The following is a 24,650-nucleotide window of genomic DNA, read 5'->3' as shown; positions in this document are numbered from 1 at the left end:
ACGGGGGCTCATGGCTGTAACCCCAGCACTTTGCGGGGCCAAGGCAGGCAGATCACAAGGTCAGGAGATTGAGATCAGCCTGGCCAACATGGGGAAACCTGTCTCTACTAAAACTACAAAACTAGCCAGGCATGGGGGAGCACACCTGCAGTCCCAGCTACTTAGGAGGCTGAGGCAGGAGAATTGCTTGAACCTGGGAGGCAGAGTCTGCAGTGAGCCGAGATCAAACTACTGTACTCCAGCCTGTGCAATAGGCGCGAGATTTCATCTCTAAATAAATTAATAAACAAAAAAACTGAAGAAACTAATGCTTCATTCAATAACTCAGTCTAATGAATGGACTAATGGTTGACAAAGTTCTTTGGTTGTGAAATTATAACACTTAAGAGCTTTCTCCTAGTTTATTGAAGGTTGAACTCACAGACATTCTACATAAAATTCACTCCAACAGCTGGAATTAATTGTCATTCTTGCTCAATTTCTCTGGAAGAAATTCTTCTAAGATAGCTGTAATTGCAAAAGCAATATATTGAAATTTCTATCCAGATGACTAATCAAATCTTTAAAAATAAAACTGCTAGAAATTTTGACTAACAGTGGCATAACTACCACAATACTCTGTGTGGTCGTTTTTACTTAATCTGCCCTCAAAGAATCTTTTCCAAAACATGAGTAATAAAAATTTTAAATAATAAGTTGATCTATGATATAGAAATTGTCAATCAGAATTAGTCATCTTTAACAAAACAGCTTAATAAAAATAATTCACATTTATTTCTCAAATCCCTAAAATTCAGTTTCACACTACCCCAAAATTATGTTAGTAAGAACCATATTTGGTATAATTTGCATAACAAACCATATTTTTTAAGATTATACAAAGAAATTATCTAAAAATAACCCCTACCACAATAGCTGTTTGTATACACAATTTCATTTCTTATACCACAGCAAGGCAGGCAAGGGTAAAGACCACTCTAAGTAGGAAATAAAAGTTTTCTAGCTGTGAAGTCCTTCTAAAAGTATTTAAGTTTACTGTTTAGAAATAAACTATGGTATTTGTGATTTTCACTTAAAGAAATGATTTGCAAATGAGCAAAATTAGGGCATTATCTGTCCTTTATACATAAGTTTTCCTAGAAGATCCTACAGGGCCCTTTGCAAACCTCACTTGCTAGACTAGAGGCATCCTCCATTAAATCAGCAAGCTCCAACCAAGTCAGATGCTCACTTACATATAAACACCATCACAGCCCCATAAATGGCTGCCCTGCAGTAGGTGATTCAGAGTCCAGGAATACAGGCTCCATCTCCCAGCTTCATTGTGAAACTGAAGTCACTTTAGCCAGGCACATAAGCTTTAGTTATATACATAATCCTATTCCCTATGAATAGATTTCAAGTGTTTCAGATGTTAATTTGTCCATGAATCCTGAACTGAAGCCAAAATTTCAACAGCGTAGGCTGTACAACCAAAGGTAACCTTTCATGATTTCCTGAGGAGAATTTAATTGCTTATTTGAGCCAAGGACACAAACTATGAAACTACCAAAATAACTTAATCAGCAAATATTTGAAATATTGCCAGCAAAAGGCAATTAAATCCTTGTGGTCATCTGACTCAAGGCTACTATCACCTATTTTTATTACTATTTTAAATTATTATAATAATTGCTATATCATCATACCATCATCACATCTATTACTTGAACTATTAACAAAAATAACTTATTTTGTAGCAGTTGACCATTTCATAAATCCAGTAGATCATTACAATAGCCCCATAAAGCAAAATGGCAAAGTACATTATTTCTCTCCCCTATTTAAGGATATTTTAAGAAAACAAATGCTCAGTTTTGTTGAACAACTTGTCCAGGGCTGCACAGCACATTATGAGTAGCAGCAACTTAAAACCACTTCTCACTCCACATCCATATTATTTCTCCTTGATATAACCATTTATGAGTTACTCTTCTGCTGAGATTTAAGATTACAGAGGTAGAATTATTAATTCCCCAACTAACTCACAGCTTCCTGATATCAACTGTTGTCAAAACTACTTTGGTACTATACCCTACAAACACGTGTTCACTCAGGACGATGCATATGGCTACAAGGGCTTTTGGACACAGACACCTCCCCTACCCCACTAACTGTGTGGCTCTGGGTAAGTTACAGCCTTATCATCTTTGGTTTTCTCACCTATAATGGAGATCATGCTGGCAGCTACCCTTACCAGGATAGTTGTGTGGATTAGAGGATATAACAAGCAGCTCAAAGACCACGTAGAATCAATATTGTCTATTGTCATTATGACTCATTTTTCAAAACTATCTTCAGTCACACCTGCATCTGTTAATACAGCTTTCCCTGGCAAAGCCCACATCACAAGAACCTTCATTCACTTTAGATTCCCCTTGTATTTATGAAAGCTTTTGAATTTCTTGCCAACAGATGACCATAAATTGTTTTCTTTCCCACAATTTTGAGTTATTGTTTGGAGAGCAGAAATTGTTTGCTTCTATTTATTTTTATTTCCGAGACATATGAAAAGTGTCTCCTATGTGCCATCTGCATCAAATATCAAAATACTGTGCATTTGAAATAACAATGTGAAAATGTGTGTCCTCTCTGTTCTAGTCCTACGCCACAATGGCAGTAACCATTACAGCCTGAATCTGCAGCTTCACACTCAGGTTGTCTAGTCTTCACAAGAACCCAGCACAGGGCGAGGGCATATTACCACTCTGTTAGAGGAAAGGTTAAACAGTCTGCTCAAGTCCACACACCAATTACCAGCACCCAGCCTAGAGACTAGGTTTCGTTGATCCCAACTACCTATTCTCTCCTACTACAACTTGCTGCATGTACTTCTGTTCCTGCAACTTTCCAATCTGATCACATTAATTTACACGACCCATGTCAAAGTGAAAAAACCCAACAAGGCTTCATCTCGCTGCACTGGAAGGCTTTGTGCCATGAGAAAGTACATCCAAACTGAAGGATGCAGTCAGAAATAACAATCAGAATTGTTCCCTCTACCTCAATCTTCCTTTCCCAGTTATTTTGAATATTCAGTAAGAGATTGTTTTTCAAAACAGAAATTGTTGTTCTTTAGAATATCTAAAGAAACTCAAAATAAACTATTCTTTATTTCTGAAGATAAAGATATCTCCTTTGGGAAGAAACAGTAAGACATAAAGAAAAATAGTCTGGTAGCTTGGCTCTATTAGAAGAAAAATTTAAGACTTTGTTTTTTTTATTTTTTGTTTTTTTTTGTTTTTGAGACAGAGTTTTGCTCTTGTTACCCAGGCTGGAGTGCAATGGTGCGATCTCGGCTCACTGCAACCTCCGCCTCCTGGGTTCAGGCAATTCTCCTGCCTCAGCGTCCTGAGTAGCTGGGATTACAGGCACGCGCCACCATGCCCAGCTAATTTTTTGTATTTTCAGTAGAGACAGGGTTTTACCATGTTGACCAGGATGGTCTCGATCTCTTGACCTCGTGATCCAACTGCCTTGGCCTCCCAAAGCGCTGGAAAATTTAAGACTTTGAACATGAATTTTGATTAATGTATGCTAATATCCAGAAGCATCTGGATGAGCTTGATGGCCTCCAAGTCTTCCTTAGAACTAACATAAAGAGGGTGGACAAAGAGGGCCAACTTTATGATTCCTCTCTTTCTATTATCTGCCAATTAGTACTACTAGGAAGAGCAATACACTAGCCCCTGTTCACAGAAGAGTTTATAAAGAGATCAGCTTACCAAGCAGAGAGATGATTTTAAAACTTTTTTCAGAGTATAACATACATACAAGGAAGCACAAATCATAAGTACACAGTGCAAGCATTACACATCCATGGAATCTGCATCTGGGTCAAGAAATAATATTCCTAGCATTCTAGAAGCCTTTTCACAGTCCGTTCTAAAGACTGCCCCTTCCACGAGTTACTACTATCCTGATTGTAACACCAGATACTGGTTTTGTACATTTTTGCAACAATCATTATGTGCTCTTTTGTATCTGCTTTTTTCAGCCAACATTATGTTTTCCTGCATGTAAATGTAGTTCATTCATTAATGCACCTAAGTTTGGAAGGAAGGGTTGGCCAAGAAGAGTCAGAGCATAGCACTAATGTCCCGGGCAGGCTGCTCTGCAGGTAAGGGAAGGTGTGGGAGACTAAACTGAGATAAGAGGAGAGGGAAATAGCAGCTGTTAATTCATGCTCTTACTTCGGATCATCCATGTAGTAGCCACCCAAACCCATACACACATGTAACTCTGAAATTCTTTCAGGGAAGTTCGCCAATTGAGCTGAATTACAATTTTACATGAAAACTCTCTCCATCTTATCTCACCACTCTCAGTATTAATATTTTGGATGTGCCATATACAAATATAATCAAGAAGTAAAATAGCTAGTCACTGAATCACTGCTATGAACATAGCATTCTGCTAGATACTGCCAAAAATAGCAAAAAATAAAAAAAAAAATTAAAAAAAGTCTCACCTTCCAAAACAAACATTGGAGACAAGAACAGCACACATGGAGCTAATGAAAAAATAAGAGCTAGTATACAATGAGTAACAGAACTGCACAGTATTGATAATAAGCAGGATTGATTCACCCACTGCGGATTAAAAATGAACAGAAGACTTAGAGAATAGGGGACATTCCAGAAGAAAGGATAGCAGAAACAAAGGCCTGAGGCCTAAATGAAGGTACAGCATGGACAATGAGTGGACAGGGGTCGCAAGGAAGCTAAAGAGCAGACTTTCCAGGCAGGAGTAACCCTTAATGAACTGGAGGGAGACACAGAAGATAGGGAGAAACTGGACTCAGTGACAGGCAAGGTGAGTCAGATAATGAAGGGACTCTTGAAGTCTTATAGTTATACTTACCTTGATGAAGCAGTGTAGGGAATGCATCAAAGGTCCCTAAATAGGAAAGTGAAATGTCGGTGGTGATTGTGGTGAACATTGTGGAGCTCAGCTCACAGCCCTCCTTGGTGCCAAGCGGCCCATCCTTCAGCTACTCCACAACTGTATCATTTGGTGGGAAGAGATCTCGGCTATGGAAGCCTCCCCCAATTTCTGCCTCCTCTCATGGGGTGAGTTGCTCATAACCAGGCCCTAGAGGAGCCAGAGGGGAGGAGACTGATAGGGCAGTTACAGAGCAAAGGATAGCCACATGAGCATAGAAATTAGAGGTCCTCTGAAATGGACTTCAGGGCCACTCAGGAGAGCATGGCAGGGGATAATGGCCTGGCCCTCAGCCTCAATTCTTGACAAATCTAAAAGCCCATCCCAGCTGTGGAACACTCTGTAGGATCACCTGAGGTTTTAGGTACAAATTCATGTGGGTCAACTCTCTCTGCCCAACCCTGCCTTCCTCACTTCCTTACATCTGTGTCTCCTGAATCATTCTCCAATAAACCTACATGCAACATAGATTTCTAGGGAACATGATCTAAAAGACTATGTTGAAAGAGGAAAAATCTAGCAGCAGAATGTAGAAGAATGTGAAAGAAGGGACATATAAATCAGAAGGCCCCAGAAAGAAACTTATTCCAAGAACCATCACTACTTTATAAATAAATAGGATAACAGCAATGAAGGTGAAAAGGCAGATGATGTAGTGGCAGTCATTTTGATGAAAACTCTACAAACACAGTGAAAGATATCTTTTGAGGAGGGTCTATCATGACCCTGGCAAGCTGAGAGATTGATACCTTTCAGTTAATGAAAACAACGTTAACCCTGAAGGCAATGGAATACTTGGTCTGGATTTTTCAAAATAGACTGGTTTGGTCATGTTTACTTGGTTATAGCAGCACCACCTGCAACTGGTGTTACAGTAGGTTTTCTGAAATTTGGGGCTAAATCAGTCAAGGTTAGAGATATGAACAGGAAATCAGCACAAAAAGGTGACAACTTGTACCATAGGGGTAGATGCATGTATTAGTCTGTTTTCACAGTGCTAGTAAAGACCTACCTGAGACTGAGTAATTTATAAAGAGAAGAGGCTTAAATGACTCACAGTTCCACATGGCTAGGGAGGCCTCAGGAAACTTATAATCATGGCAGAAGGTGAAGGAGAAGCAAGGCACACCTTACATGGTGGCAGAAGAGAAACAGCGAGGCAGGAAAATGTCATACTTTTAAACCATAAGCTCTCATGAGAACTCACCCATTATCACAAGAACAGCAAAGGAGAAATCCACCCCATGATCCAATCATATCCCACCAGGCCCCTCCTCTGATACATGGGGATTAGAATTTGAGATGAGATTTGGGTGGGGACACAGAGCCAAACCATATCAATGCACTCTCATGAGAAGGTAAAGAGTATCATGGTTATGGATATGTGGGATGCCCAAGGAAGCAGAAACAGAGAAAAACCTTGCAGAAGAGAGAGGACTTCGGGATGCCATGCCACATTTAGCAAATAAAAATACATGATACCAAGTTAAATGCTGCAAGGGTCATACTTATACTAAAAACATTATTAACTTCTTACATGAAATTCAAATTTGGCTGGGTATACGAAATCTAATCTGGCAACCCTTGGAACTTCAAATACAAAAAAGTGGAGTGGGGGCAAAAGCCTCAGGAATGCGTGGCATAATGAAACTATAGAAAGAGACAATTGTTCAGTGGTAGTAGCAAATGATGTCAAATGACAAAATGGAGTTAAGGAAGACCAGAAATTTGAAAAGGTCACTGATAATCTTTAAAACATTCCAGTATTTATTTGAAAAATTTCTATAGAAGATGAATTCCTATGCTTGGATTACTGTGTACTTTAACTTATTGAGTCCTGATTAAATTATTATTTTATCAAAATTGTCTAAAAGAGGATAATTCTGTTGCCCATCCAGAGAAAAGGAAATGTTAGGTATTGCAAATCGTCATCTTCCTACTGGAAGAAGGTTAATATTTCTCACAAAACTACAAGCTATAAAAAAAACTGGTTTTCCACATTAATATATGCATTTTATATGACTATTTAAAATCTTCAAGAAATGTCTTCTCTCTTTTCTCTAAAGACTACAAATTGCTTAGAGTCATTCCGTGAACTCAATAAGGCCTACAGTAATTTTAAAGAACACCGTTTTCTACATGTTTCTTTCCATGAAATTAAAAAAAAAAAATCTCCAAAGGGAAATGTAAAACAAAAATTACAGTTAGTAAACATGAGTCATCTATAATAAGCATTTCATTTGCAGAAATGTGTCAATGTATATATTTACGTGCAGGTAAACAGAAAGAAACTGTAACCTGGAAATATTAGAATTAAAGAACACTTGCTAGATACCTTCTGAGTCATATATGCCTAACAAATCATTTCAGTTACTTCCCTGTAAACAAAGAAAAATAACATTCTTTATTTCAAAAGTCTAGAGGTTTGAAAATCTCAGTTCTTGACTGTCACCTGAAATCTGCTTTTGCATTATACTTCATCTCTGAAATAGGAAAGGCCATATATTGCTCTCCAATGACACATAAAGTTTCAAATAACAACTCCATGCATAGACTAAAACGATATATCACAGTACTTAAAGGATTTGCCTAGATGCTTTATGAAGCCCAAAGTAATACACAGGTTAATCAAATCATTTTTAAATGCCCATATATTTCTCTGGTCATATTTTTACTCCAAATACAGCAATATGTATAATATCATGGCAGCAAATAAAAAGTTTCAGTAACAAATATTATATATGTGTTTCCGTATATAAGAAAATATTGGTCATTTGTTCTTTGTGGGTTTTAAGATTTTGTTTTACTGAAAACATTTTAGATTGATGGTTTTACTTAAAGAAGGCAGGACTTCTTAATAAACGCTGCAAATTCAATGTCAGTAATTTTTCCATAACATACATAAATTTGAAAGTTGAGAGGAAATTATTCTTAATAAACCAAATTTACTGTTACTTGTTGCTTACTCAGAATATTTTTTACTTCATTTTTAACCATTTCAGTAAATCTGAAATTATAATAGCATGGGCTTATTGGCCAAGTATTTTCAATAAGTTATTAGTGAGGTAGAAATCTTCTAGGAATATAAGAAGTATCTAGAAGTATAGCCATTCGAGTTGTAGCTAAACTGCTCGTGATTCCCCAATTCCAAAAACATTCAAGTATGCATTTGAAAACAACTTTGTGTGGTTGGCAGTTGAACTTTCATGTTTTCCCATTTTCAGTTTGATTTAGCTCTCCTGTTAAGGCAGCAACTTAAAAGTTTCTTCTTTTGCACTAATTTTTCCACCATGTGTGATGTAAATAAGTTCTGCTGTATTAATTGCCTATGAAACAGCAAAATGTTTAATATTTGGTTAATCAATTTTTCTAGGACTTAATTGGTTATGTGTGAATCATTGCCAGACAAGTTTTTATTGTTTTCTAACATATTCACAATTCTGCTACAGAGGACTGCGTGCATTTGACTAAGAAAGGAAATCTGGAGCAGGAGTTGTGGTAATGGTCTACAGGGCTGGCCAATAAACTAGCAAAGCACTTTAGGGTTAAGTGTTAACCTCTATAAACCTGCCTCTGGGAAGCAGCACTTCCTAGTATTAAAAGCTATGCTTTAAGAGTTAGATGGATTTAGGATTGAATCTGTCTGGTAATCAATTCTCTGGGTATACAGTCTGCTGGTTAGAAAAGGTAGATGGTGGGAGATTAGTTCCTTTACCCACCTTGAACCATCCACAATAATCCAAATGTATTAGCATAAGACAGGCAGAGAAGAGCTACTCCAGATCCAAATCAATCTTGGAAGTCCCTGAGAGAGTAGAAATGTTAAACTGCTTCCTAATGGCTTATAATCTTACAATGTAATTAAAGGCATTTAGAAAGGAACAACAGAGACAACCACTTACTAAGTGACTATTATGCATTTAGAACTTTAAAAAAATACTGTATCAGTCATTCTAAATAAGCCAGCTACACCAATCTGCTGTTCATCATAGAAAGTGGATCAATTCTTAAACAAACCAACCAACCCTACAGAAAAACTAATCTGTCTTTATTAAGAAAATTTTATAATCCTAAATACTTTTGAGAAACCAAATTAGCATCATTAAAACTGACCCCTGCTGCTGATTCCTGCCCATTCCAGTCTGAAACTTCAGGACAAAAAGCAGTGTCAAGCTACAGATAACAGAACCACTGCCAAGTTCTGGCTTATTATTTTCTTTAATTCTTTTTCTTGTGTCCTGTTCAAGTTGCTAGAGTTTTTAAGAAGTACTATTATCAATTTAATTCTTATGGGTATACTCAGGGACTTTGACTCAAGTGGCATGTGTCCAAAATACATAAATGACCCATACTAAAACTTCCCTGAACTTTCTACTTCTACACTTTTCCCACAATATACTATATGGTACATTTTCCCCACATATGCTATTAATTTTCATTTTATAAAATTAAAAGAGTAATTATTTGATGGTCTTTTGAAGAGTTCCACCACATTCCAAAATGTCAGGAGAAAACATGAAATACAGAGAGATTTGAATGACGTGTTTTTTGGCACTTCACACCAAGATCAGATATAATCTGGGGTGAGATCTGTGTTTTAAAGAAGCAATTCACTGCCAGATCTCTGACCCTCTTCTCTGCAGTAATGACTCATATGACTTTCACTCCTGATGTTGGTAGTTCAAACTATCTACTCTCTCTAGGACTCAGTTCTTCTCTTATAAAATGGTAGGAACAGATTACATGATCACTAACAATCTTTTCAGCTTTTATGTGCCAGGATTCAGTAATTTACTGGGATAAATGGTTATCACCACGGGTTCAGTGCATATCACATGAATTTAGTCACTTCAGCCCTAAAACTGTCGCCATATCTGACGTCCCTGTTTTTCTAAGTAGTCCTGTCAACCTCAAATTCACCCTTGCTGAAGATACTCAAATCTTTTGCAAAATTTGCTAATATCCCTGAACTGGACACAAACTTCAATATCTTGTTCTATCTCCTCTTTCCCAGCATGACATTTTCTGACAGATCCCTGGGTCTCCTGACCATTCATCCCAGATACCCTAGCCATATTAATGATCCAGTGTCAACAATTAAACTCATGCCAAAGTAACAAAAGGAATAGTAACAAACAACAATTAAAAAGAAAATAAGTCCTAGAAACTGAGACCCAGAACAATACCCAGATTATCTTTTTATGAGAATAACAGCAAACACCTGAGCAGCTAGAGTTTTCATTAGAAAACTTTCAAGAGCAATCCACACACCCCACTGCCAAGAGATTTAATTCCCTCTATGCCAGCAAAACTGGTAGTGGTATTGGGTGGTATGGAGTGAAAGTAATAGTCCTTCTCCAGCCAGCTGCCCTGGCAGTTATGCCTTTCTCTGTTCATTTACATGTACAGGAATTCTACCTACATTTGAAGTCTCAGCCCAAATCCCATCTCTTCCATGACGACACCAGAGATCTCTTCCTCTTTTCATTCAGAAACCACTATGGCCCTTTTCTCTTTCTTTCTCCTTCCTTCCTTCCTTCCTTCCTTCCTTCCTTCCTTCCCTCCCTCCTTCCTTCCTTCCTCCTTCTTTCTTCTTTCTTTCTTTCCTTCCTTCTTTCTTTCTTTCTTTTTTCCTTTTTACTTTAAATTCTGTGATACACATGCAGAATGTGAAGGTTATATAGGTATACACATCCCCTGGTGTTTGCTACACCTATCAACCTGTCATCTAGCTTTTAAGCCCTCAATGCATTAGGTATTTGTCCTGATTCTCTTCCTCCCCTTGCTGTCCACTTCCCAAATAGGCCCTGGTATGTGATGTTCCCCTCCCTGTGTCCATGTGTTCTCATTGTTCAACTACTACTTATGAGTGAGAAACACAATGTTTGGTTTCTGTTCCTGTTTTAGTGTGCTGAAAGTGATGGCTTCAAGCTTCATTCATGTCACTGCAAAGGACATGAACTCATTCTTCTTTATGACTGCATAGTATTCCACAGTGTATATGTGCCACATTTTCTTTATCCAGTCTATCATTGATGGTTTGGTTCCAAGTCTTTGCTATTATAAATAGTGCTGCAATAAACATATGTGTGCATGTGTTTTTATAGTAGAGTGATTTATAATCCTTTGGGTATATACCCAGTAATGGGATTGCTGGGTCAGATGGTATTTCTGGTTCTAGATCCTTGAGAAATTACCACAGTGTCTTACACAATGGCTGAACTAATTTACACTCCAACCAACCGTGTAAAAGTGTTCCTATTTCTCCACAGCCTCTCCAGCATATGTTGTTTCCTGACTTTTTAATGATCGCCATTCCAACTGGCATGAGATGATATCTCATTGTGGTTGTGATTTGCATTTCTGTAATGACCAGTGATGATGGCTTTTTTTTCATATGTTTGTTGGAATGCCCCTTTTCATTATTGCTTAAATTCTATTGAAACACAAATTGCACTCTGGGTTAGTTCCATTTTGATAGCAATAGGAAAAGAACTGGGATATGACTAGTCAGTGCTTGATTCACACCACAACCCTTAGAACATCAAGCCCTGAGTAGTTAGCAATAGTTTATAATTGAACACAATTGATTGCATCATAAAGTACAATGTAGTGTTAAAATGTAAATGTACACAAGCAAAATAACAACAACAAAAACAAACAAAAAGTACATAGAAGAAAAAACACTACTTTTATGAAAGCCAGAAAGATTTCAGGGAAGAGGCAGCAGTAACATGACCTTGAAGGATGGTCAAAGCGTGTTGGGGAAGGAATGGGAAGACTGAAACTTGAAAAAAGTAAGAGATAGTCCTTCCTCTGAGATGTAGCTTCTCTGGCTGCTTCTCCACTATGGAGTCATAGAAGTTCAACTTGTCAGTTGCCATTTACAATCAGCTTCTTGGCTGCATAAGTTATTCAATGTGTTTTGTTTGTTGGTTGGTTTGTCTTTGAGACAGAATCTTGCTCTATCACCCAGGCTAAAGTGCTATGGCACGATTTCTGCTCACTGCAATCTCTGCCTCCCAGGTTCAAGCAATTCTCCTGCCTCCACCTTCCTAGTAGCATTACAGATGTGAGCCACCACACCCGGCTAATTTTTGTATTTTTAGTAGAGATGGGGTTTTATCGTGTTGGCTAGGCTTGTCTCAAACTCCTGACCTCAGGTGATTTGCCCGCCTCAGCCTCCCAAAGTTCTGAGATTACAGGTGTGAGCCACCATGGCCAGCCACAGTGCTGTTTTTGGGTTTTTTTGGTTTGTTCATTTGTTTGTGGATGTTTTTGCTCATATTGGGTTATTTTCTCTTGCTAAACAAGTGTTTTGTGATTAAAATTGTTTGTCAAAAACTGACAGCAATAATAATTTTTTTAAAAAAGCTCTGATGTAAAATGTGGCTCATGCTTTTTGTAATGACAGCACAGGCTGAATAGCAACAACAAGAGACCCCTGAAACTTTCCTTCCAACTGATTGTATCAGTACTCAAAAGTCACCTCTTTCATCAGTTTCAAAGCTCTTTTAATTTACCCACAGTTTCTATCTCACTCTTTCTCTTCAACAGACTTTGTGGTAATTACAGTCCTATGATTCAACCAATTACCATCATTTTTTACTAATACATTTTAAGATCTTTGAGAATAGGAGATATCAGTTATAGAAGGTTATATTCAACAAAAGTTTTATTTCAGTAGAAACTGAAAAAGTCCGTAAGATTTTTAGAAGTTATCCATGAATTCAGATTAAAACGGGTTATGTAATCCTTCTAAACATGTCTTAAATATAAAAGTATCATATCTCAATTTATATTTCTAGTTGACAAAATAGGACAAAATGTCATATACAATCTTTACAAATTTAAATCAGCCAAGAATTCAGTTACTTGATTTTAAAAAATGAACTTAATCCTTTAAAATTATTGATACAAAAAACAGAACATAGGATTTTCATAGTTTTTAATCACATGATCTAACATTTGACAAATTTTTGTTGATATTAGTTGGCAGGCACCCATCAGATTACTCAGACTTTGAATAACAATTGTGGCAATTTACATAAGTGTGCTTAGAATTACAGTCTAGACTCATGGATTTTTATCTTCCATTTACAAAATTTTTGCCTGTCAATTATAAAAATGTTTTATGCAATTCATGTTAATTTTTTCAGCGACAGACCAAAAGGGTTATTATTAGAGGGTTTAAAAAATATTTTAACTCATAAATGTACATCATATTACTGCATGTATGCATGAAGAATAGTAGTGACACAATTATAGATCTATTTTCCAGGTAAAAGATTCATGTTGGTAATATTATTTTAATCACAAAGCTCTAAAATAATATGGCCTCCACTTCATTTCAAAAATGAAAAAATAAAGACAAAATATGTTAAGTACTTGCTCATGATCACATAGCTTAGAGGCACAGTTTCCACCAAGACTGAAAATTTTCCAGCTCCTTGCTTATGAAGCTTTCTAAATTTCACCTTTTTGCTTAAGGGCAGCCTGAGAAGAATCTGTATACAATTTTCATAATACAGATTTCTGTGCCAATAGCAAGGCCATGTAATAGAACACAAAGAAATAACTTGGGAGTTTATTCATTCATTCACTCAGTCATTCAACATACACCTAATGCCTATCATGTGCTAGGCACTGTTCCAGGCTCTTGTTAGAATATTCAAGGTGAACTCCATTATCTATCACTTAATTATTTGTGTGACTTTGCACCAAAAATCCCATTAGACCTCAGCCTCTTGATTAGTAAAATGAAGATGATAACATCAACCTTCCTCACAGAATTGAAAATTAAACTAGATCATATACTTAAATATGACTCGTAAAGTTCTCAATTTAAGTACAACAAACACCTGTTATCTAAACTGCACCACCATGTCACACAACTGCCACATGAATGCCAGACTTCGAACTCACTAATTGAACTCATTGTCTTTCTTAAACTTCACCTCCCTCCCCTATCCCTAACCATAGTTACTCAGTACTGGTTCCATTATCTACCTAATTACCCATGCCAAAATCCTGGAAGTCACTCTGACTAACTCCACCTCCATCAAGCTCCACGTCTGGTCAAACACAAAGCCCTACCTTTTATTACCTAAAATCTCCCTGTGAAATTGAGAAAAATAAACACTGGCAGTGGGTTGAATACTGTCTCCCAGAAATTTATGTCAGCCCAGAACTGCAGAAGGTGACCTTATTTGCAAATGAGGCCTTTGCAGACATAATTAGCTAAGTTAAGATGAAACCATATTGGATTGGCGTGGGCTCTAAATCCAATGACTGATGTTCCTATAAGAAGAGGAGAAGACACATAGAGACAGGCAGAGAAGACCATGTGAAGATGGCTGCAGAGATTGGAGTGATGTAGCCAGAAGCCAAAGAACACCAAAGACTACGGAGCCACCAGGAGCTAGGAAAAACCTAGTAAGGACTTCTACCCTATAACCTCTGAAAGACACGTGATCCAGCCAATATCCTGATTTTGGACTTCTAGTCTCCAGCACTGCAAGAGAATGAGCCAGCAAATTTGTGGTAATTTATCACAGCAGCCCTGGAAAAGTAAAACAATACCCCAAATATGAAATGCAACAAATGAAACCTAAACTGGTTAATTACCAATTGAATTATAACTTGATTACATATACAAACTTCAAAAGCAATTGTACCATACAGTTGCAAGGAAAAATGGTATGGCTAATGAAAAACAACAAAAATAGATAAAGATGCTGTAACATAAAACAGAAACATCTAAGGTAGAGATTCAAATATCAAACACCAAAATGTTTAGTGACTCAATTAAAATCCACCTTATTTTGTATTTTATAACTTTAACAAATATATAAAAATAATATCAATAATTTATATAATATCTATTGTACTACTAGATTATTTTAATTATATACCACAAATTTTACAATTAAATTATAAAATTATTCATTTTCATAAGCAGGTTAACTAATTCTAAATATCTGCAATAAAATAAGTTATCTTTTTTCCTTTATCTCTTTTTCAGTTTATACCCACCTCTGCCTTCCTGGTACCACATTTTTTATTAAAAATCTAAAATGTTTCCATGGAAATGCTAATAGAATGAATAATTTTAAAAAATACACAAAGAAGGTGGAAAAAGGGAGAGAGAGAAGATCGATAAAGCACATGGGAATATTCAGAAATGTATTTTTTAAAAACACCCAAACAAGAAGTTCAATACAGAGTTTACCATGAGAGGTTCCCTTTTGCTCTATATGTTTCTATTCTCCCTGAGCTATATCATGTTGAACCTATTTGTTTCTTTCCTCTTTTTGACCCTTCCTTGTCCTATGTGGATGCTGCCTTCCTATCTTTATTAAAAAATGTATTATCACTTTTATAATAATTTTTCTCCATGTTCCCCCCTGAAAATCCCTATCTTTTTTGCTAACCTTGATTTAATGGCAATAATACAACCCTCTGCATGAAGTGAAAAAGTAGCATAAACTCAAAATTTCTATATAAAATCTATCAGAGTGTAATGTTCAATTACAGGCTCTGCAGTATGATTGTTCAAGTTCAGCTTTTAGCACCACCGCATGCTAGCGTTGACCTTGGGTGAGTGACTTAACCTCTCCATTCCTAACTTTCCTAACCTCAAAACAGCAATAATCATAGTACCTACTTCAGAGGGTTTTGTGAGAGTTAAGTGAGACTAGGCTCTGGCTGTGCAAGCGCACACCTAATATTGTCTATTCATACTGCTATCATTTTAATTTAAAATTGTTCCCTATTAAAGTATCTAGATTCTCTTTAAGCATAATTTTCACCTAAGAAGACCATCACATATTTAAGAATCTATGAAAGGAGACAATTAGTTTGGTCACCTCATGCCTTGTCTAATAAAATCTTAAGACATAACAAAATTTGAAAATCTAGAATAAAATATCAGAGAGTAAGAACAAACACACTTTAAAAGTTGTTTGAAAGATGGAATATCCTAAGACATTTTATCCACTCCCTTCCAAACCTCTCCTGTACTTTCCAACCCTTTATCTATCCCCCATAAACCATGATGATGCCATATAATGATTCTGAATTAAAATAGAAAAGCTGACCCTGAGCACTACAACTTAATTTTTCCAAGCTGCCATCAAGGAAGAATGAGTTTCAAACCTCCTGAACTTGAATTAATCCATTATACACTCTAGTTCAATGAGATAAAATTGAAAGCACTTCTTTGGACATCAATCTAAGTAAGATTAAAGTTGCTTCAAGTATTTCTAATTGAGGTGAAAATTATGCCTTAAAATCCAAGTTTCCAGGCAAGCCTGTAATTGGCAAGTAGCCACTTACAAACTACTGTGCATGGTGCTTTCCTATTCTGAAATCTTCCTGCTATTGATATTTTATAAAATAAGAAATTGATTAAAAGAGCAGAAGAAGGGCAAACTCAAATTCAGGTGTTCTATCTCAATTGAACATACCATGCTGCTTCCTCATCAATGTAAAACTAAACATACCCCAAGTGTCTCCCACATCACCCTACATATTTCATATTCTACCACCAGGTACCAGAGGAGTTATTGTGTCTAGCCTTCCAGAAGTATTAATAGGGAAAGGCTAAGCAAAGATGATGGCTTTTGCTTCCAGATATAAACAGCAAAAAAACAAGACTATGAAAGGCAGAATGAGAAGGCAAGAAAAAAACAAATAACAATAACTGACCCAGAATTTAATTTCTCTTCCTAATATAGAGTCACTTACCTCTACAAAAAAAAAACCACTCAGAAGTCAGACTTTATTAGAAAGATATTAAAATATTTTATTCAATGGAAAATAAAATCTCACTTTGTGATCAGTCCCTCAAGGCCTCAACTATTCTTCTATCATTCCCTGATCTACCGAACATTCCAAAATCTAAGTTTGAACATTTCTTGGGAAGTTAAAACCACAATGCCAAGGTAGTTCTTAAGGGATGGCATAATCCAACTCCTATTTTTTGCAAGTAGGGTGATATGGTTTGAGTCTGTGCCCTTACCTAAATCTCATGTTGAATTGCAATCCCCAATATTGGAGGTGGGGCCTGGTGGGAGGTGACTGAATCTGGGGGTGGTTTCTCATGGTTTAACACCATCCCCCTTTGTGTTGTCACAGCAATAGTGAGTCAGTGAGCTCTCATGAAATCTGGTTGTACAGAAGTGTATAGCACCTCCTCTCTCTCTCTGTTTCTTCTGCTTCATCATGTAAGACGTGGCTGCTTCACCTCTGCCTTAGGCCATAACTGAAAGTTTCCTGAAGTCTCTCTAGAAGATGCTGTGCTTCTGGTACAGCCTGCAGAACCATGAGCCAATTAAACCTCTTCTTAGAAATTACTCAGTCTCAGTATTTCTTTACAGTAGTGCAAGAGTGGATCAATACATAGGGTTACTAGGGCCCAAAGCCATTAAGTGCTGTTATGGACTGAACTGTGTCTCCCAAAAAAAATCATGTTGAAGTCCTGATCCTTAGTACCTTAGAAGAGGACTGTATTTGGAGACAGGGTCTTCAAAAAGGTAATTAAGTTGAAATCATTTCATATGGGTAGACCATAAACCAATGTGATTGTTGTCCTTATAAGAAGAGAAAATTTGGATGCAGAGAGATATATAGGAAAAATAATGGCACAGATCCTTCCTCACAGCCCTCATTTGGAGGGTCATGGCACCTTGCTCTCAGACTGGCAGCTTCCAGGACTGTAAGACGTTAAATGTCTGTTGTTTAAGCTATGCAGGCTGTGGTACTTTGTTTCAGCAGCCCTAGCAAACTAATTGAGGTGGCTTATCTAACACCATACAGTGATGAAAAACAAAGTCAGGATCAAAACCTATTGATTTGTGTGTGCTGATTCAGTAAAGTTGCAGAATACAAAATCACACACAAATCAGTAGGTTTGGATTCTGACTTTGTTTTTCATCATTGTACAACATAAGAGAAACCACCTGCAGCTTTCCATGAAATTTCTACATCACTACTGTCTTGTAACTGACTCCCTGTTTTCACTCAATGTTCTCTTCCACAAAAATTGTATACTTGGTTCAACCTCTTAAGGACCGTGGTATATATATACTGCTTATGCTAAACTCTTGTGAGCTACACTCCTGCATTCCCAACAAGACATTTTCATACAGATGTCTCAGCAGCTCAAAATCTCTAAAAACCCAAATCAGTTACTCCAAAATGTCAGTAATGACCCTGTTTTGGACTCTAACAATGTTTAGGTACAAGATTCCAGTCCTTAGACAAGCTATCTAACCTCTCTGAGCCTCAATTCCATATTTATAATGTAGATTTTATAAACAACATAAAGTCTATAAAATAAAAATTTTAAACTTCTTCAAAGGGCTATCATGTGAAGATTACACTGGATAACTGCCTTTCAAAACTGCAAAGTCTTAAAAGCAATTCTCCATGCAATCACAAACGATTTCTGTCTCTGGCACCATTTTTTCACTCATTCAAACTCAAAACTATTGTCATTTCCCTCTGAATCTATAATCAATAATTCACTTAGCTCTGACATCTCTTTCTATACAATATCATTTTTGTTACTAACTTCTAAGAAACCCATAATTTCAAATCTACACTACTTTGAATGACTGACTTATCAGCTTCCAGTTTCTTCTTCTTCTAATCTATCATATGCAAATGATTTTTCTTCCTAATACACCTAGCTCAAAAGTCTTCAGAGGCTCTCTAACCCACAGAAAAAGGTGCCATCTACACAGCCCTGTATTCTACAACACAACTGCAACTAAGAGTCAGTTTCTAAGCTCATCTCATGGCTTAAAATGAAGTCATGTTGCCAGCCAAAGCCAGGTCTCAGTGTGCTAAGGATTCCCTGCATTCCCTGCTTCTCTGTGTTTCCTAAAACCTTTAATGAGCCTCAGGAGCTTGCCTCACACCCAGCCAATGTGAATAAGTAGATCATCAACAACTTCAATGTGATCCTACTTGCTTCTTCCCTTGGACTTCTCACTGATGGGCCCGCTTGTCACACTGGATCCTTCAATACCATTACAAACTTTCTTGTCACCTTGTACCAAGACTAGTAAGGTTAAGTTGATTAATTCTAGTGCACGCTCTGCATACCAGGGATTCTGCCTGCTGGCCAGTTTCATTCTTCTTCTGGTTCCTTGTTGGCCCAGTATCCCTGTCCCTCTCCTCTCTCATATTCAGGGTCTAATATAATTAAACACAGTAGCACTTTTAACCTTATCTTCCTCTACAGCTCAACAGAAACCTGTTGTTCTATCTTAGTCAATCATTTTCAATCCATTCAAACTAAAAACCCTCTTTATATGACAAATATTTTACTACTTTTGGAATGGAATTCATATGTAACAAGATATACACACAATTTCAAATATTTATATATAAATATATAAATATAAATTCAAATACATTATATCTGTAGTAACTATAATACAAAAAAGAAATAAAAACAATTTATAATGAACAAAGTCTTTAAATATGTAAGTAGACACAACTATACTGGAAAACATGTTGAAGAGTGGTGCTCACATCTATGTACAGAATTAGAATAAACACAACCACTACAAATGCAGACCGAGGGGTATTGAATTATTGAATTAAATAACACAAGCAGTATGGCCACTAAGGAATTTTTCCAAAATGTGAACAAGTTGTAGTAAAGTTTTAAACAAAACAAAATACAATTTCCCATGATTTACACCAGGCGTCACCAAACTTTTTAGACAGGGGGCCAGTTCACTGTCCCTCAGACCGTTGGAGGGCCGCCACATACTGTGCTCCTCTCACTGACAACCAATGAAAGAGGTGCCCCTTCCTGAAGTGTGGCAGGGAACCGGATAAATGGCCTCAGGGGGCTGCATGCGGCCCACGGACCGTAGTTTGGGGACGCCTGATTTACACTGTACTTGTATTCCTGGATAGTTTGGTATCTATTAAATCTGTGCAGAGCATATTTTGTTTATATGCAACATAGTTGGGTTTGGGTTCATAAACAGATTTTTCACCTGCATGAAGGCCCAGTAGGACATTTAAAAAGCTTATGGGACATGAGACAACTGTTTATTGTATTAGAGTAGAGATCGACAAACTTTCATGGGAATAGCCAAATAGCATGTACTTTAAGTTTGGGGGACCACACAATTTGTCAAAAGTACTCAATTTTATCTATGAAAGCAGCCATAGACAATACATTAATGAATGGAAGTGCCACTTTCAAATAAAACTTTATTTACCAAAACAAACAGCAGGCCCCAAGCCATAGTTAGCTTCCCTGTGTATTAGAGTTTCTCATGTAAATGACTTGCTTTCATCCACTAAACACCGGTTGCATTGTTCAACTATAGTGATGACAAAAGCCACTTCTATGCAGCAATAATTACCCATCCCTCCTGCCCTATCAATTGAAAACTCCTGATCTTAACTATTCCTCCTATTCACTGCACTTGGCAAAGGCACTGAGCTCTCTGATCTCAGCTCCTTTTCTATATCTGTCTGGAACACAACTTCTCTTCAATCTACTTTTTACTGTTTTTCTATCTTACACCTAATTCAAGACTCAGCTAACACTTTACCTCTCATCACTAATGGAAGAATTTCCTTAGAAATCACAATCTTTTAGATTTCACAATCTTTTATAAATAATTTGGCATTAATATGCCACTACATATTACTCTTCAACTTATGATTTATACGTTCTACCTCCCACTTGCAAGGCAGGTTCCTTGAGGGAACAGACTGTATCTAACAATCTGTCATATCTACAGATTCTAGCTTACTGATTTTCCTTAAGTCACTTACTATTGTAGAGTGATTACCATGCTAGATGTTGAGGGTACAGCAGTGAACAATCAGACAAGGTCTCTGACCTCACTAAGATTATATACTTAGAGAGTGGAAAGAAAATTTCAGATTCCAATAAGAATTATAATGGAAATAAAAAGAGTGTGTGATATGGAGAATAAAGAAGCATAAAATGATGTTCAGCTACTAATTTAGATAAATGCCCAATGAAACTCTGAAATGAGATGTTTGAATTGACCGCTGGATCTAAAAAGAGCCAGGGAAGAGCATTTCAGCCATGGGAAAGAGCATGTGTGAAATTCCTGAGACAGGAAACTCTATAGCATGTTTGAAGAAAATCAGTCATAAAGGACTTGAAACGATTTTAAGTAAGGGGATTGATACGTTATGATTTTAGTTTTCAAAAATATTATACTGGTAACAGAGTAGAGAAAGGACAATAGTAAAGCAAGAGAAGTGAAGTGACTAATTAAGAAGCTATTACAGAAGTCCAAGGAAAAACTGACGATATCCTGGACTGGGGGTGGCAGTGGAGAGAGAGAACGTGGACAGATTTTAGGTATCATTTAGAGAGGTAATCAACAGGGCTTGTTCATGGCTAGATTTGGGTAGAGGGAGCACTGGATGCTGCTATTACTAACATAGGGAGAACATGGTTTCAGTTATGGTGGGAGGATCATGAGTTCCATTCAGATGTGTTAAGTTTGAGGTGACTGTTATACAATGATTGATTTTTAAAGATTAAACCAGCCTTGTATTCCTGAAATGAATCTTGGTTGGTAGTGATGTATTATCCTTTTTACATACTGCTTTTTCAAAAGAAGATGTAAAGTAGGCAGATAGATATATGAAATAGAGATGAAGACAAGGTCTCGGCTTAAAGAGATGCATGTGTAGGATATCAACTTACGGTTGCTCTTTAAACTCACGAAATAAATAATATCCCCTAGAAAAGAGTGCTTATTAGAAAAACAAAGGTGGCCCTTTCCTGTCCTGAAACTCCTCCAAACTTAGAGAAAGGGTCAGCATAAGATAAAAACCTACCCACTTGGAAAATCTGATGTCATAGAAGAGACTATTTCAACCACGCAATCTGGTAAGTTTGGTTGTGTAAAATAAGACAGAGAGGTATACATTTGACTTGACAAGAAGGAAGTGACTGACAACTTTATAAAAACAGTTTCCAGGCTGGACGCGGTGGCTCACGCCTATAATCCCAGCACTTTGGGAGGCCGAGGTGGGTGGATCACGAGGTCAAGAGATCAAGACCATCTGGTCAACATGGTGAAGCCCCGTCTCTACTAAAAATACAAAAATTAGCTGGGCATGGTGGCGCATGCCTGTAGTCCCAGCTACTCGGGAGGCTAAGGCAGGAGAACTGCTTGAACCCAGGAGGCGGAGGTTGCGGTGAGCCGAGATCACGCCATTGCACTCCAGCCTGAGTAACAAGAGTGAAACTCTGTCTTGGAAAAAAAAAAAAAAAAAAAAACAGTTTCCACTAAAGATAAATGATGGAAACAAAATTAAAATGGAATGACAAGGAGAATAAGAGGTGAAAAAGTAGAAATAGAAACAAGACTTTCAAAAATGATACATGTAAATCGTATCAATAGTTGTGGGAAACAAACCAGACCAGTAACAGACTACATTTAGTTCATTAATACCTTGATAAATTATTGCAGCAAACCACTAATTTATCTTGCTATAGATGAACAGAAAAATAGCTGTGATCCCTACAATGCAAAAATAAACTGAAGTCTTACGTCGAGATAATCCATACTTTTGAAAATGCAGTAGAGGTAAACCTACTTATCCTAAAAGTTATTAAACTGAACTGAAAAGTTCCCACTAATAAAAAAATGATATTTGATTCTCTTGGAATAGAAAAACTTTCCTATGCAGATACCAAAGCAAAGAACTATTTAATTTCATAAGAATTAAAATCTTATATGTAGTGAATAACTACATTATAAAAGAAATTTTAGGAAATAACAGATGAGGAAAATATCACAACATAAATGACCCTAATATATAAAAAATGTCTATATTATCTTCTTTCCAATAAGAAAAACCAATAAAAGTACATTAAAGGACAGAAACAAAGAAATAAAGACTAGAAATTCGAATGACTAATAAGATGGCATGCCACATGACATATCCCCATTTTTCAGGACTTTCCTTAAAAATCATCAGTAGTGAGTAATGTTAAACTAATATGTATCTAAGAACTCTATAAATAGTAGCAGACATATAAAACTCCTCAGTTACCTAAATAGCTTTACCATCAAGGCACAGCAGTTTTATTCCACATCTGAGTATACAGTAGAATGGCCTTGTTTCATTTAACATGACTTAATATGACTGCAGGAGGTACTGATTTTTAAATTTCAGCTTACATATTCCAACAAAAGATACAGTTGTGTAATTTTAAAACTCAGCATATTAAGATGTGTATAATATTTAAATAGCTATGGGGACCATAGAAACACAAAAGCAAACACAAGGAAAAGTGCCTACCTTCCCTGATAGCTGTGAAAGGTGTCCCCTCTTCTTCCTGCAGCCTGATCACCTTCAGAGCTACCAACTTCCCATTTACCCTGCAACAAATGAAAGAAGAGGTAAGTGAATCCATGAAAATATGTGCCCATTATAGTTTGAATTGTCTTCCTTATAATTTATTTATATAAGTAAATAAATTCACTTTTATGCTAAAAATGTCAGTGACTCAATTATACACCCAAAGCAAGATTAGTTTTAATAAGGCTCAGAATTCTATATCATCATCATAAATATTCACCATTTTAAATATTCATACTTGCATAGGCCAAGATTTAACTGAAGTTTTCTGTGATTCACTGTGTTCCTTCCAGAATGAAACTAGTATTTAACCAAATCACCACCATTGACAATTATTCTCAGATTAATTAAAAATGAAGCAATCAAAAATAACTCCATTCTTGGTTTCCCCAATAGCTCCTTCTTTGTTCCTTCTGCTGAAATGTCTTCATTTTTAGTCTTTAGCTAGGTCATTCAATTCCCAAGGACACAAACTTAGAAACTTGACACTCACACTCTCTTTCTCTCTCTCTCTCTCTCTCTCTCTCTCTGTCCCAACAACACCCATTGCCATTTTTTTCCTTTTTTTTTGTTTTTTACTACAGCCTCCTAAAATTAAATTTGGTTTAGTTGTGTTTTATATTACAGTATGTCATCAAAAAAGTTATGAATATTTTACCATTACAAGATTACACAAGACCTATCCAAAGCAGATGGTCCTTCCAGACACATTCTAAATGTGGATTGGCTCCAATTAAAAGTAAGATTATGCTATGGAGATATCTTTTTATCCAGTCAATTCTGTCATCAATCAAAGATGTGACTATCTATATTAGACCCCCTCCTTGAGTGTTCTATTTTCTACCCACACTGGGCCTAGAAGCATACTTTATTTGATTTGTTTGTTAACTAAAATAGGACAAAACAAAATCACATATATAATTCTCAGTAGATTGGTTCCAGGATCCCCTTTGATACCAAAATCAGAGAATGTGTAAGTCTATTACATAAAATACTGTAGTGTTTGCATAAAACCTATGTACACCCACCCATACACTTTAAATAATCTCCAGATTCCTTATAATACCTAATACAATATAAACACTATGTAAATAGTTGTTATACTGCATTTTTATATGTATAATTTTAATTGTTACATTATCTGTCTTTTTCCCAAATATTTCAATCCAAAGTTGTTTAATTTCTAGATGCAGAAACCTTGAATATGGAGAGCCAACTATACAAAAAATGCTAAAGGTGCAGGACATATAGATTTCCATATATATTTATCACAT

At 36.6% G+C, this 24,650-nt stretch overlaps 1 protein-coding gene across 6 annotated transcripts in view; it reads right to left on the bottom strand.

Annotated features, from left to right (window-relative positions):
- Window positions 1-24,650, bottom strand: part of CDK14 (cyclin dependent kinase 14) — a 689,971-nt gene that overhangs the window by 362,666 nt on the left and 302,655 nt on the right. For all 6 annotated transcript variants that reach the window (XM_074379395.1, XM_074379396.1, XM_010345161.3 and 3 more), the window contains one exon: window positions 23,317-23,396. In XM_074379395.1, the coding sequence (XP_074235496.1) occupies window positions 23,317-23,396 (80 nt within the window). The remainder of the gene's footprint in view (window positions 1-23,316; window positions 23,397-24,650) is intronic.

The sequence above is a fragment of the Saimiri boliviensis genome, chromosome 10 (assembly GCF_048565385.1).
Source record: "Saimiri boliviensis isolate mSaiBol1 chromosome 10, mSaiBol1.pri, whole genome shotgun sequence".
NCBI lineage: Eukaryota > Metazoa > Chordata > Mammalia > Primates > Cebidae > Saimiri > Saimiri boliviensis.
This window is presented reverse-complemented; position numbering and strand designations above follow the sequence as displayed.